We start from the raw sequence: 14,511 nt of genomic DNA on the forward strand, positions 1-14,511 counted from the left end.
GCCCGCACTGGTCTTTAATGAACTGTACTGATCCATACTGGTCTTACTGGGAAGGGTCTGGAGGCGTTAATGGGCCACTCCAGAAGGTCTTACTGGTCTGTGGTGGCCCATACATGATCTTACTGGTCTGTGGTGGCCCGTACAAGGTCTTACTGGTCTGTGGTGGCCCGGACCCCTTCCTACCATCTTCCGGTGGTCCGTACTGGTCCAAACTGGTCTCACTGGTGCCCCGCAGGCGATGCCGGACGCCGACCCCCGCCTGGACGCGGGCCGCTGGGCAACCGCCAGCTTCCACCCGCGCCGGCCGCCCTCCGCCCCGGCCCCCCGCCCGCGCCGGGGCTTCTGGCGTCGCCTGGGCGGCTGCTGCGGCTGCTGCGGCTGCTGCCCGGCGCGGCACCGAGGACTGGGAGCCCCGCCCCGGCGAGGGTCCCGGGGCGCCGGCCCCCCCCAGCCCCTGCGGCCCGGTGAGTGCTGGGGCACGAAAACGCTGGTGGCGGGTTTTGGGGCTCCCCGGGAGAAGAAAGGGCGGTTTTGGGGCTCTCCGGGAGGAGAAAGGGCAGTTTCGGGGCCCCCCGGGAGGAGAAAGGGCGGTTTCAGGGCCCCCCGGGAGGAGAAAGGGCGGTTTCGGGGCCCCCCGGGAGGAGAAAGGGCGGTTTCGGGGCCCCCCGGGAGGAGAAAGGGCGGTTTCGGGGCTCCCCGGGAACTCCCCGAGAAACTGCTTTCAGGGTTTTGCCCCCGCCCCAAGGGCAATGTCGAGGTTTTGGGGTTCCCCCCCCCCTTAGCCCCCCACCCCCGCTGTAGCCCCCCGTTCCCCTTTTGGGTCCAAACCCGCCCCATTTTGGGGCCGTTTCCAGGCTTAGGGGCGTAAATGACGGTTTCGAGGCCCCCCACACCCCTCAAGGGGGATTTCGGGGCCGTTTCGGGGGTTCCGGGGCTGGGATTCGCGCGGGGTTTTCAACCTCCTGTCCCGTTCCGCTCCAGGCTTATTGGCCCCCCGGGGGCTGGTGGTGGGTTCGTCGGCCAATCGGATCGCTCACCACACCTCCGAATTCGCCTGCCCCCGCCTGGTGGTGCGCCGGGGCCAGCCCTTCGACCTGCGCGTCCTCCTGCCCCGCCCCTTCGACCCCGCGGACGACAGCCTCTGCGTGGAGCTCACCCTCGGTGCGGGGCGGGGCGGGGCAACTGCGTGGCGCAACGGGGGGGCGCGGTGACATCACCCAGGGCACGATGACGTCACCCCCGGGAGGGGCAGCGACGGGCACCCGGGCCGCCGCGCCCTCACCCGGCGTGCCCTGAGGCGGGGGGGGGGGGGGGGGGGGGAGGGGGGGGCCACGATGGCATCGCCCCGGGGCGTGAGCGGTGACCTCACTTGCCCAGGTGATGACCTCACGCGCCCGGGGGGATGATGTCACCCCCGCAGGCCCCAACCCGCAAGTGGCAAAGGGCACCCACGTCCTCATCCCGTTGGGCGAAACCTCGGCCACCGGTTGGACGGCCGAGGAAGAGGAAATAGAGGAGGGGGCGGAGCGTCCCGGAGGCCCCGCCATCAGCATCTGCCTCACGGCCCCCCGCCCGACGCTCCCATTGGCCGCTACAGCCTCAGCATCAAGACCCGCACGGGGGCGGGGGAGTACGCGGCCCCGTTCGACGCCGACAACGACTTCTTCCTCCTCTTCAACCCCTGGTGCCCTGGTGAGGCGGCGCCGTTTTGGGGCAAAAAAAAACGGTTGGCAGTTTGGGGGCTCGAATTTGGCGGTTTCGGGGCTCCCCGGGGGTGAGATTTGGTGGTTTTGGGGCTCACGGGTGTGAGATTTGGCGGTTTTGGGGCTCCCCAGGGCTCAAATTTGACAGTTTCAGTGCTCCCCAGGGTGAGATTTGGCGGTTTCGGGGCTCCCCAGGGTGAGATTTGGCAGTTTCGGGGCTCCTGGGTGTGAGATTTGGCGGTTTCGGGGCTCCTCAGGGTGAGATTTGGCAGTTTCGGGGCTCATGGGTGTGAGATTTGGCAGTTTTGCGGCTCCCCAGGGTGAGATTTGGTGGTTTTGGGGCTCCCCAGGGCTCAAATTTGACAGTTTTGGGGCTCCCCAGGGTGAGATTTGACAGTTTCGGGGCTCCCCAAGGCTCAAATTTGACAGTTTCAGTGCTCCCTCCCCAGGGTGAGATTTGGTGGTTTCGGGGCTCCCCAGGGCTCAAATTTGACAGTTTCGGGGCTCCCTGGGGTGAGATTCAGTGGTTTTGGGGCTCCCCAGGGCTCAAATTTGACAGTTTCGGGGCTCCCCAGGGTGAGATTTGACAGTTTCAGGGCTCCCCAGGGTGAGATTTGGCGGTTTCAGGGCTCATGGGTGTTGGATTTGGTGGTTTCAGGGCTCCCCGGGGTGAGATTCGGCGGGTTTCGGGGCTCCCCAGGGCTCAAATTTGACAGTTTCGGGGCTCCCCAGCGCTCAAATTTGTCGGTTTCGTGGCTCCCCAGGGTGAGATCGGGCGGTTTCGTGGCTCCCCGCTCTCGCTTTGGCAGCTGGGGTGCTCAGGGGAGGGGGGTGGGGCCCCCCCGGTGATTTTGGGGTGCGCCCCTCCCCCCGCAGACGACCACGTCTACATGGAGAAAACGAGCGAGCTCGGCGAGTACGTCCTTAACGAGACGGGGCGCATCTTCTACGGCACCGAGGACCAGATCGCCGAGCGCGCCTGGAACTACGGGCAGGTACCCCAAAACCGCGGGGGCACCCCAAAAAAAACCAAACCGGGCACCCCCAAAAAGGGGGAGAATCCCCCCCAAAGCGCGCAGACCCCCCCCCCCCCCCCCAAAAAAAAAAAATCCCGGCGTGAAACGGGGCGTTAAAGGGCGGGGGGGGGGGGGCGAAGACGCGGCAGGGCGCCCCGAAATTTGGTGATGTCCAAAAATGCGGGGGGGTCGCCCCAAAAATGCGGGGGGGTCGCCCCAAAAATGCGGGGGGGTCGCCCCAAAAAATGCGGGGGGTCCCCCCCCAAAAAAGCAGGGGGTCCCCCCCCAAAATACAGAGGTCACCTCAAAAATATGGCGGGGTCCCCAAAAAAATACGGGGGGTCCCCCCCCAAAAATGCAGGGGTCCCCCCCCAAAAAATGCAGGGGGTCCCAAAACAATACAGGGGGCCCCCCCCAAAAGATACGGGGGTCCCCCCCCCCAAAAATACAGGGGGTTGCCAAAAAGTACAGGGGTCCCCCCCAAAAATACGGCGGGTCCCCCCAAAAAAATGCAGGGGGTCGGCAAAAAGTACAGGGGTCCCCCCAAAATGCGGGGGGGTCCCCCAAAAATAGGGGGGTCCGCCAAAAGACATGGGGGTCCCCCCCCTAAAAATACAGGGGGTCCCCCAAAAGTACAGGGGGTCGCCAAAAAATGTGGAGGGTCCCCCAGAAAATAAAGGGGTTCCCCCCAAAATATACGGGGGGGTCCCCAAAAGCATCCTGGGGTCCCCAAAACCCCCAAGGGGGGGGGGGGGGGGCCTGAAAACCGTCACAGATCCCGGCGATATCTCAGCGGGGGGCGCCCCCGAAACCGCTTTCTGCCGCGGGGAGGGGCTTTGGGGGGGGCGTGCCCCCCCCCCTGATTTTGGGGGTCCCCCAGTTCGACGCAGGGGTGCTGGAAGCGTGCCTCTACATCCTGGACCGCCGGGGGATGCCCCACAGCGCCCGGGGGGACCCCGTCATGGTGGCCCGCGTCGTCTCCGCCATGGTGGGGCCGGGGGGGCGCGGGGAATTTGGGGGGGGCCCCCACGGGGCATGGGGGGGGCGGCGCGGGAGGGGTTTGGGGTGATGCAAGGTGGGGGTGGGGCGCGGGGGGGTTTCGGGGGGGATGGGGGGAGCACTGTGGGGTTTGGGGGGGGGGGGTTCCATGGGGTTTGAGGGCATCTCCATGGGTTTTGGGGGGGTTCCCATTGGGTTTTGGGGGGTTCCATGGGGTTTGGGGGCATCTCCATGGGGTTTTTGGGGGTTCCCGTTGGGTTTTGGGGCATCTCCTTTGGGTTTTGGGGGGTTCCATGGGGTTTGGGGGGGTTCCATGGGGGTTTGGGGTCCCTTCTGTGGGGTTTGGGGGGGTTCCATGGGGTTTGGGGGCATCTCCATGGGGTTTTGGGGGGTTCCATGGGGTTTTGGGGTCCCCTCTGTGGGGTTTGGGGGGGTTCCATGGGGTTTGGAGGCATCTCCATGGGGTTTGGGGGGGTTCCATGGTGTTTTGGGGTCCCCTCTGTGGGGTTTGGGGGGGTTCCATGGGGGTTTGGGGTCCCCTCTGTGGGGTTTGGGGGGGTTCTGATGATTTGGGGAGGGGGTCGCGGGGATTTGGGGGGTTCCCGTTGGGTTTTGGGGTGTTCTTGTGGGGTTTGGGGGCATCTCTGTGGGGTTTGGGGGTGTTCCCGTTGGGGTTTTGGGGCACCTCCATGGGGTTTTGGGGCACCTCCATGGGGTTTTGGGGGGTTCCCGTTGGGTTTTGGGGGGGTTCCATGGGGTTTGGGGGCATCTCCATGGGGTTTTGGGGGGTTCCCGTTGGGTTTTGGGGCATCTCTATGGGGTTTTGGGGGCATCTCCATGGGGTTTTGGGGGCATCTCCATGGGGTTTTGGGGGGTTCCTGTTGGGTTTTGGGGGCATCTCCATGGGGTTTTGGAGGGTTCCATGGGGTTTGAGGGCATCTCCATGGGTTTTGGAGGGTTCCCGTTGGGTTTTGGGGGGTTCCATGGGGTTTGGGGGCATCTCCATGGGGTTTTTGGGGCATCTCCGTTGGGTTTTGGGGGGTTCCATGGGGTTTTGGGGGGTTTTCCATGGGGTTTTGGGGCATCTCCGTGGGGTTTTGGGAGGTTCCATGGGGTTTTGGGGGGTTCCCGTTGGGTTTTGGGGGGTTCCCGTTGGGTTTTGGGGGGTTCCATGGGGTTTTGGGGGGCATCTCCGTGGGGTTTTGGGGGGTTCCCGTTGGGTTTTGGGGGGTTCCCGTTGGGTTTTGGGGTGTTCTTGTGTGGGTTTTGGGGGCATCTCCGTGGGGTTTTGGGGGGTTCCTGTTGGGTTTTGGGGCATCTCCATGAGGTTTTGGGGGGTTCCCGTTGGGTTTTTGGGGGGTTCCGATGACTGTTCGAGGGCCTTTTGGGGGGTGGGGCGCGCGTGTTGGGGGGCATTGTGGGGGCGCCGGGGGGTGGGGGTGGGGGCGAGCCCCCGCCCCTGCCGTTTCGGGGTGCCGCAGGTGAACTCGCTGGACGACAACGGGGTGCTGGTGGGCAACTGGACCGGGGACTACGCCCAGGGCACCAACCCCTCGGCCTGGGCCGGCTCCGTCGACATCCTGCGCTCCTACCACAGCGCCGGCGCCCCCGTGCGCTACGGCCAGTGCTGGGTCTTCGCCGGCGTCATGACCACCGGTGCGTGGCCCCCCCCCCCCCGCCGCGGACTGGTTTATACTGGGACGGACTGGGCGTAGACTGGGGAAGGGGGTGGGAAGGGCTGGACGCCCCCCCCGGAGCGGCGACGGAGTGGATGGAGTCGCTGTAAGGGAGGGGAGGTTGGGCGTAAGGAGCTAGGTTTCCTACTGGTTGATGCTGGTTGATACTGGTTGATACTGGTCTGAGCCAGGTTTATACTGGGAGGGGTCTGGGGTGCCTGGGGAGCTGCTGGGAGTCACGCAAAGGCAAACTGGAGGCTCTACTCTGGGGATAAGCGAAGCCTAACATGTATTCTTGATGCCGGTTGGCATTGGTTTATACTGGTTGGTGCTGGTTTATACTGGTTGGTGTTGGTTTGCACTGGTTTGACCCAGTTATAGACTGGTTTATACTGGGAGGGGGTCCAGGGTGCCCCAGGAGTCACTAGAAGGCAAACGGGAGCCTTTTGCGGGGGGGACAAGTCAACCCCGAGAGCTGCGCTTTGGTAACGGCTTGTCCCGCTCTGGACTGGTCTGTACTGGTTTATACTGGTCTGGACTGGTTTGTACTGGTGCCCCCAGTGCTGCGGTGCCTGGGCCTCCCCACCCGCACGGTCCACCAACTACAACTCGGCCCACGACACCGACGTCTCCCTCACCACCGACATCTACTTCGACGAGAACATGCGGCCCCTCGAGCGCCTCAACACCGACTCTCCGTCTGGTACTGGTTTATACTGGTTTATACTGGTTAACTTATGCTGGTGTGGGGCGGCGATCACTGGGAAGGGGGTGGCTTGGGGGCTGCGGGGGGCGAGAGCAGCCGAAGCAGGGACTGGGGGGGCTCATCCTCGGCCCGCGCCGGCGCGTACCGGCTTACGTTGGTATCTACTGGTTTACGCCAGTCCGCACTGGTCTGTACTGGTCCATACTGGTTTCTACTGGGCCGCACAGGAACTTCCACGTGTGGAACGACTGCTGGATGAAGCGCCCCCGACCTCCCCGAGGGCTACGACGGGTGGCAGGTCGTCGACGCCACCCCCCCAGGAGACCAGCAGCTGGTACTGGTTTATACTGGTCTATACTGGGAGGAGGCCTGGGAGCCCGTACTGGTCCTTACTGGTTTATACTGGTAACGCCCCCTCCCAGGGCTGTTCTGCTGCGGGCCGTGCTCGGTGACGGCGGTGAAGAACGGCGAGGGTCTTCCTCAAATACGACACGCCCTTCGTCTTCGCCGAGGTAGGGGGGCGGGGCTTCTCGCCCAAGGGGGGTGGGGCGTGGTCGGTGGGCGTGGCCCATTCTAATGAGGGGGGGCGTGGCCGCAGGTGAACAGCGACAAGGTCTACTGGCAGCGGCAGCCCAACGGCGCCTTCAGCGTGGTGCACGTGGAGGAAGGCGCCATCGGGCGCCGCATCAGCACCCTGGGGGCGGGATCCGGCGCCCGATTGGACATCACCCCACCAGTACAAGCACCCTGAGGGTGAGGCCCCGCCCCCCCTGGCACCCCTTGACCCCGGCGCCCTTGACCCCGGCGCCCCCAGCTAGCCTTGACCCCGTCATTCCTCACCCTCAGCCCCAAGCGTTGGTCCTCGACCCGTTGACCCTTAACCCTTGACCTGCTGACCCAAGACCCCGCCCCTTGGGCCCCCGACCCCACAGCCAGTGCCCTTTGACCCCCCGAGACCTAGCACCCAACTGCCCTTGACCTCAGGAACCTATAACCCTTGACCTATTGACTTGGGTCATGACTATGACGCCATGACCCAACAACCCTTGACCCCATCCTTCTTAACCCTGCGTGTCGACCCCTTGACCTGTTGACCCCTGACCCTTGGCCCCCGACCCAATAACCCTTTCCCTTTGACCCCCAAACCCAACACCCCTTGACCTCAGGACCCCGTAACCTTGACCATTGACCCAACGACCCAGCCCCTGACCCATTGACCCAACGACCCAACCCCCTGACCCATTGACCCAACGACCCAACCCCTGACCCATTGACCCAACCCTTGACCCATTGACCCGTTGACCCAGCCCGTGACCCATTGACCCGTTGACCCAGCCCGTGACCCATTGACCCGTTGACCCAACAACCTGTGACCCATTGACCCAACGACCCAACCCGTGACCCATTGACCCAATGACCCAACCCGTGACCCATTGACCCAATGACCCAACCCGTGACCCATTGACCCAACCCTTGACCCATTGACCAAGCACCCCAGCCCGTGACCCGTTGACCCAGCCCGTGACCCATTTTGACCCCCCAGCCCGTGACCCATTGACCCATTGACACATTGACCCCAACAAACCCTTGACCCATTGACCCAACAAACCCTTGACCCATTGACCCATTGACCCAACCCGTGACCCATTGACCCAACCCTTGAACCATTGACCCAACACCCCAACCTTGACCCATTTGACCCAACAACCCAACCCGTGACCACCGCCCCCTGCGCCGCCCTCCAACCCATGACCCTTGACCCCCACGACCCTTGACCCACCAGCCCCATGGCATAAGGTCAACCTACGCCCCCTTGACCCTCCCGGCGCCCCCCGCCCCTTGACCTCTGCCCCCCGCAGGCTCGGAGGAGGAGCGCCGCGCCGTCTCCACCGCCACCCTCCCACGGCTCCCCGCCCCCCGCGCCCGGGGGATGCCGTCGTCCGGGGAGGTGACGGTGACGGTAGGGGCGGGGCCGGGCGGTGGCGGGGGGCGGAGCTGGAGCTGCGGGCGGTGGCCCGGAACGAAGGGCTGGAGCCTCGGACGCTCCGCCTCCGCCTGGCCCTCTGCGCCGTCCGCTACACCCCGGCGTGGCCGGAGCCCCCTTCCGGCAGGAGCAGCACCGGCGCGCTGTGCCACCGGGCCAGGGTGAGACCCCGACCCCCGGGTCCCCTCGGTGACCCCCCCCCGGACCCCCGGGTCCCCCTCGGTGACCCCCCCCCGGGTCCCCTCGGTGACCCCTCCCCGGGACCCCCTGGGTCCCCTCGGTGACCCTCCCCGGACCCCCGGGTCCCCTCGATGACCCCCTCCCCGGGTCCCCTCGGTGACCCCCCCCCCCCGGACCCCCGGGTCCCCTCAGTGACCCCTCCCCCGGACCCCCAGGTCCCCTCGGTGCCTCCCCCCCCCGGGTGCCCTCGGTGACCCCCCCCCCGGGTGCCCTCGGTGACCCCCCCCCGGACCCCCGGGTCCCCTTGGTGACCCCCTCCGCCCCCCCCTGGGTCCCCTCGGTGACCCCCCCCGGACCCCCGGGTCCCCTTGGTGACCCCCCCCCCCAGCCGCCCAGGTCCCCTCGGTGACCCCCTCCCCGGGCCGGAGGTGACCCCCTCCCCCCAGACGCCGGGGTCCCCTCGGTGACCCCCGCCCTGGCCCCCCCAGGTCCCCTCGGTGACCCCCCCCCCCCCCTCAGCCCCCGGGTCCCCTCAGTGACCCCCCCCGGATGCTGGGGTCCCCTCGGTGACCCCCCCCAGCCCCCCCTGGGTCCCCTTGGTGACCCCCCCCCCGGCCACCCAGGTCCCTCGGTGACCCCCCCCCCCCCAGCCCCCCGGGTCCCCTCAGTTCCTCTCGTCCCCAAGGGCAGCGCTGACCCCCAGGGTCACCCCAGATCTTTGGGGGGGGGGTCATGGGTGGCCGGGACGCCTGGGTCGCTGATGTCACGTGTGTGTCGTCCCCCCCCCCCCCCCGCTCAGAGGAGACCGGTGACGATGACGGTGGCCTACTCCGAGTACGGGCCCCACGTCGGCGACCAGGACGCGCTGAAGCTGACGGTGGCCGGCGTCGTGGAGGAGACGGGGCAAGTGGTGGCCAAGGAGCTACGGGTCCGGCTGCACACGCCCGAGCTCACCTTGACGGTACGGGCCGGACCGCCGGGGGGACCCTCAGCACGCTGGGGTCCCCCCAAGACACCGGCGTCCCCCCCCAGGACACCGGGGTCCCCCCCAGATGCTGGGGTCCCCCATGATGGCGTTGGGGCTCATGGGTGTTGGGGTCTTCTCCGTCATCCTGGCCCCGGCTGGTGGGTGGGGTGGGATGGAGGAGACGCGGACACTGGGGTCCCCCCCCAGGACGTCGGGGTCCCCCCCAAGACACTGGGGTCCCCCCCCCAGGACACCGGGGGTCCCCCCCCAGACCCCTTGGGTCCCCCATGATGGCGTTGGGGCTCATGGGTGTTGGGTCTTCTCCGTCATCCTGGCCCCTGGCTGGTGGGTGGGGTGGGATGGAGGAGACGCGGACACCGGGGTCCCCTCCCTGGATGCCGGGGTCCCCCCAAGACACTGGGGTCCCCCCCAGGACGTCGGGGTCCCCCCCCAGACCCCCTTGGGTCCCCCCCAGACCCCCTTGGGTCCCCCATGATGGCGTTGGGGCTCATGGGTGTTGGGTCTTCTCTGTCATCCTGGCCCCGGCTGGTGGGTGGGGTGGGATGGAGGAGACGCGGACACCGGCGTCCCCTCCCCTGGAGTGCCGGGGTCCCCCCCAGGACGTCGGGGTCCCCCCCAGACCCCTTGGGTCCCCCCCAGACCCCCTTGGGTCCCCCATGATGGCGTTGGGGCTCATGGGTGTTGGGTCTTCTCCGTCATCCTGGCCCTGGCTGGTGGGTGGGGTGGGATGGAGGAGACGCGGACACCGGGGTCCCCTCCCTGGATACTGGGGTCCCCCCCCAGACCCCTTGGGTCCCCCCCCCAGACCCCTTGGGTCCCCCATGATGGCGTTGGGGCTCATGGGTGTTGGGTCTTCTCCGTCATCCTGGCCCTGGCTGGTGGGTGGGGTGGGATGGAGGAGACGCGGACACCGGGGTCCCCTCCCTGGATGCCGGGGTCCCCCCCAAGACACTGGGGTCCCCCCCAGGACGTCGGGGGTCCCCCCCAGACCCCCTTGGGTCCCCCCCCAGACCCCTTGGGTCCCCCATGATGGCGTTGGGGCTCATGGGTGTTGGGTCTTCTCTGTCATCCTGGCCCCGGCTGGTGGGGTGGGGGTGGGATGGAGGAGACGCGGACACTGGGGTCTCCTCCCTGGATACTGGGGTCCCCCCCAGACCCCTTGGGTCCCCCCCAGACCCCTTGGGTCCCCCATGATGGCATTGGGGCTCATGGGTGTTGGGTCTTCTCCGTCATCCTGGCCCTGGCTGGTGGGTGGGGTGGGATGGAGGAGACGCGGATTCCGGGGTTCCCCTCCCGGATGCCGGGGTCCCCTCCGGACATGGGGGTCCTCTCTCGGCAGCTGCTGGCCCCAGCGGTGGTGGGGCAGGAGACCCCGGTCCAGGTGGTCTTCCAGAACCCCCTGCCCGAGACCCTGAGCGGAGCCACCCTACGGATGGAGGGAGCCGGCATCTCCTGCCCCAAGCCCTTCCAGATGGGGTGAGCACCCCCGGCGGCTGGGAATGGGGGGTCCCAGGGGGCCGGGAGGGCACCCCCCAACCCGGGGAGGGCACCCCCCAACCCGGGGAGGACCCCCAGGAATCCTGGTGGGCCCCCAAAATCCCGGTGGGACCCAAAATGGTGGTGGGGGGGCTACGCCAGGTGTCCGGGAGGGGCCCAAGAACCCAAGGAGGGACCCAAGAATGTGGGGAGGGCCCCCAAAATCCTGGTGGGACCCCCAAAATGCAGGTGGGGGGCCACCCCCAAGAACCCCAGGAGGGCCCCCAGGTGTCCCTGTGGGCCCCCCAAATCCTGGTGGGGGGCCACCCCAAGAACCCCGGGAGGGCCCCAAGAACCCCGGGAGGGCCCCCAAAATCCCTGTGGGCCCCCAAATCCTGGTGGGCCCCCCAAATCCTGGTGGGAGGCCACCCCAAGAACCCCAGGAGGGCCCCAAGAACCCCGGGAGGGCCCCCAAATCCTGGTGGGACCCCCAAATGCGGGTGGGGGGGCCACCTCAGGCCCCCGGGAGGGCCCCCAGGCATCCCCATGGGCCCTCAAATCCTGGTGGGACCCCCAAAATCGCAGTGGGACCCCAAAATCCTGGTGGGATCCCCAAATGTGGGTGGGGGGCCACCCCAAGAACCCCGGGAGGGCCTCCAGTATCCCCATGGGCCCCCAAATCCTGGTGGGACCCCAAATGTGGGTGGGGGGCCACCCCAGAGCTGCAGGAGGGCCCCCAGAACCCCGGGAGGACCCCCAAATCCTGGTGGGACCCCCAAAATCCTGGTGGGGGGCCACCCCAGAGCCCCGGTGGGACCCCCCTAAATCCTGGTGGGCCCCTAAATCCTGGTGGGACCCCCACCCCAGAGCCCTGGGGGGGCCCCCGAGCCCCGGTGGGACCCCCCAAATGTGGGTGGGGGACACCCCAGAGCCCCGGTGAGACCCCAAATGCGGGTGGGGGACACCCCAGAGCCCCCGGTGGGACCCCCAAATGTGGGTGGGGGACACCCAAGAGCCCCAGTGGGACCCCTGAGCCCCGGTGGGACCCCCAAATGTGGGTGGGGGACACCCAAGAGGCCCCAGTGGGACCCCCGAGCCCCGGTGGGACCCCCCAAATGCGGGTGGGGCCCCCACCCCAAGAAACCCCAGGAGGGCCCCCAGGCATCCCCATGGGACCCCCCAAAATCCTGTTGGGGCCCCCCCAAATGCGGGTGGGACCCCACCCCAGAGCCCCGGTGGGACCCCCAAATGCGGGTGGGGGGGCACCCCAGAGCCCGGTGGGACCCCAAATGCGGGTGGGGGGCACCCCAGAGCCCTGGTGGGACCCCCAAATGTGGGTGGGGGACACCCCAGAGCCCTGGTGGGACCCCCGAGCCCCGGCGGGACCCACAAATGCGGGTGGGTGCCCCCCCCCGAGCCCGGCGGGACCCCAAATGCGGTGGGGGGACACCCCTGACCCCCGGGCGGGCCCCCAAATGCGGGTGGGTGCCCCCCTGAGCCCCAGCGGGACCCCCAAGTGAGGGTGGGTGCCCCCCCCGAGCCCCGGCGGGCCCCCCAAATGCGGGTGGGTGCCCCCCTGACCCCCGGGCGGCGCCCCCCAAATGCGGGTGGGTGCCCCCCTGACCCCCGGGAGGGGCCCCCCAAATGCGGGTGGGTGCCCCCCCTGACCCCCGGGCGGGCCCCCAAATGCGGGTGGGTGCCCCCCTGAGCCCCAGCGGGACCCCCAAGTGAGGGTGGGTGCCCCCCGAGCCCCGGCGGGACCCCAAATGCGGGTGGGTGCCCCCCGAGCCCTGGCGGGACCCCCCAAATGCGGGTGGGTGCCCCCCCTGACCCCCCGGCAGGCCCCCAAATGCGGGTGGGTGCCCCCCCTGCCCCCCGGCCGGGCCCCCCCAAATGCGGGTGGGTGCCCCCCCTGACCCCCGGGCGGGCCCCCAAATGTGGGTGGGTGCCCCCCCTGCCCCCCGGGCGGGCCCCCAAATGTGGGTGGGTGCCCCCCCGAGCCCTGGCGGGACCCCAAATGCGGGTGGGTGCCCCCCGAGCCCCGGCGGGCCCCCCCAAATGCGGGTGGGTGCCCCCCCGAGCCCTGGCGGGACCCCCCAAATGCGGGGTGGGTGCCCCCCTGACCCCCCCGGTGGGCCCCCCAAATGCGGGTGGGTGCCCCCCCTGCCCCCCGGGCGGGCCCCCCAAATGGCGGGTGGGTGCCCCCCCTGAGCCCCGGCGGGCCCCCAAATGCGGGTGGGTGCCCCCCCGAGCCCCGGCGGGACCCCAAATGCGGGTGGGTGCCCCCCGAGCCCCCGGCGGGACCCCCAAATGCGGGGTGGGTGCCCCCCGAGCCCCGGCGGGCCCCCCATCTCCCGTCGCCCGCAGGTCGGTGGGCGCGGGGCAGACGGTGCGGCTGCGCCAGGCCGTGGGTCCCGCTGCGCCCGGGCCGGCGGCGCTTGGTGGCGGCGCTGGAGAGCCCCCGGCTCGGGCCCCTCCACGGCACCCTCCAGCTCGACGTGGCCCCCCGCCCCTGCTGGGAGCACTGGGAGCACTGGGAGCCCCCCCCGGCGCCCCCGGCGCGGCCGGCGTCGACCGCCCCCCGCCGCCGGCAGCACCGGGGGGTGACGGGGGGCACTGGGAGGGCGTGGAGGGGGTACTGGGGGCACTGGGAGGGCGACGGGGGGCACTGGGAGGGCGTGGAGGGGGTACTGGGGGCACTGGGAGGGCGACGGGGGGCACTGGGAGGGTGACTGGGGGCACTGGGAGGGCGTGGAGGGGGTACTGGGGGCACTGGGAGGGTGACTGGGGGGCACTGGGAGGGCAATGGGGGGCACTGGGAGGGCGTGGAGGGGGGTACTGGGGGCACTGGGAGGGCGTGGAGGGGGTACTGGGGGGCACTGGGAGGGTGACTGGGGGTACTGGGAGGGTGACTGGGAGCACTGGGACCATGTTTGGACTCTACTGGGAGCACTGGGAGGGGTTACTGGGAAGAATGGAACCGGGTTCGGGTGCACTGGGAGTACTGGGAGCACTGGGAGCGGGTTTGGAGTATACTGGGAGCACTGGGAGGGGTTACTGGGAGCACTGGGAGCGGGTTTGGAGTATACTGGGAGCACTGGGAAGGGTTACTGGGAGCACTGGGAAGGGTTACTGGGAGCACTGGGAGCGGGTTTGGAGTATACTGGGAGCACTGGGAGGGGTTACTGGGGCGGGGCGGGGGCACTGGGAGCACTGGTCGAGCCCCGCCCCCCCCCAGCGCGGCCCCTCCCCCTCCCTCTTTCGCCCCAAACCGCCCCGGTGACGTCATCGAGCTTCTCCCCCCCCCCCCGCCACATGACGTCACCCCCACCCTTCCCCGATCCCCACCTCGCCGCGCCGCAAATAAAGCGCTGTGACGAAAGAACGGCTCCGTGACGTCACTGCGGGGGGGGCGGGGCGGGTGCCGCGCGGGGAGGTGGCCGGGCCAGCGACGTCACAAAGGGGCGGGGAGAGCGCGCGGCGATTGGTGGCGGCGGCGGCCAATGGGAAGGACGGGGGGGCGGGGACAACGCCTGGGGCGCGCGGGCTCGCCGGCGCGCTGACGTCACTTCCGGCGCGGCGGGCACGCGGAGGCGCTGCCGCCGGGCTCGCGGTGCCGCCGGGACCGGCGCGTGCCCCGTCCGGAAGTGACGGAACCGCCCTTCCCCCCCCCCCCCCCCCCCGCAGCATGGGCGGAAGTGACGTCAGGTGAGCGGCGCGCGGGGAAGGGAGGGCGGAGCGGGGGCGGGGCCGGGTGGGGGGCGGGGCTCAGGGGGTGGGCGG

The 14,511-nt window shown here is 68.9% G+C and overlaps 1 protein-coding gene across 1 annotated transcript; it reads left to right on the forward strand.

Annotated features, from left to right (window-relative positions):
• The first annotated feature begins 238 nt into the window (after positions 1 to 238).
• On the forward strand, positions 239 to 13,335 carry TGM1 (transglutaminase 1). Its single transcript, XM_075727401.1, is given in 25 exon segments — positions 239 to 385; positions 387 to 431; positions 434 to 464; positions 982 to 1,161; positions 1,421 to 1,566; positions 1,569 to 1,692; positions 2,580 to 2,698; positions 3,600 to 3,707; positions 5,200 to 5,374; positions 5,956 to 5,990; positions 5,992 to 6,113; positions 6,328 to 6,364; positions 6,366 to 6,417; positions 6,508 to 6,572; positions 6,574 to 6,612; positions 6,699 to 6,830; positions 6,832 to 6,853; positions 7,960 to 8,084; positions 8,087 to 8,182; positions 8,185 to 8,264; positions 9,069 to 9,225; positions 10,592 to 10,728; positions 13,096 to 13,138; positions 13,140 to 13,241; positions 13,243 to 13,335. Coding segments are annotated over 25 exon segments (2,412 nt in total).
• The last annotated feature ends 1,176 nt before the right edge of the window (positions 13,336 to 14,511 follow it).

The sequence above is a fragment of the Pelecanus crispus genome, unplaced genomic scaffold, assembly GCF_030463565.1.
Source record: "Pelecanus crispus isolate bPelCri1 unplaced genomic scaffold, bPelCri1.pri SCAFFOLD_261, whole genome shotgun sequence".
Lineage (NCBI taxonomy): Eukaryota > Metazoa > Chordata > Aves > Pelecaniformes > Pelecanidae > Pelecanus > Pelecanus crispus.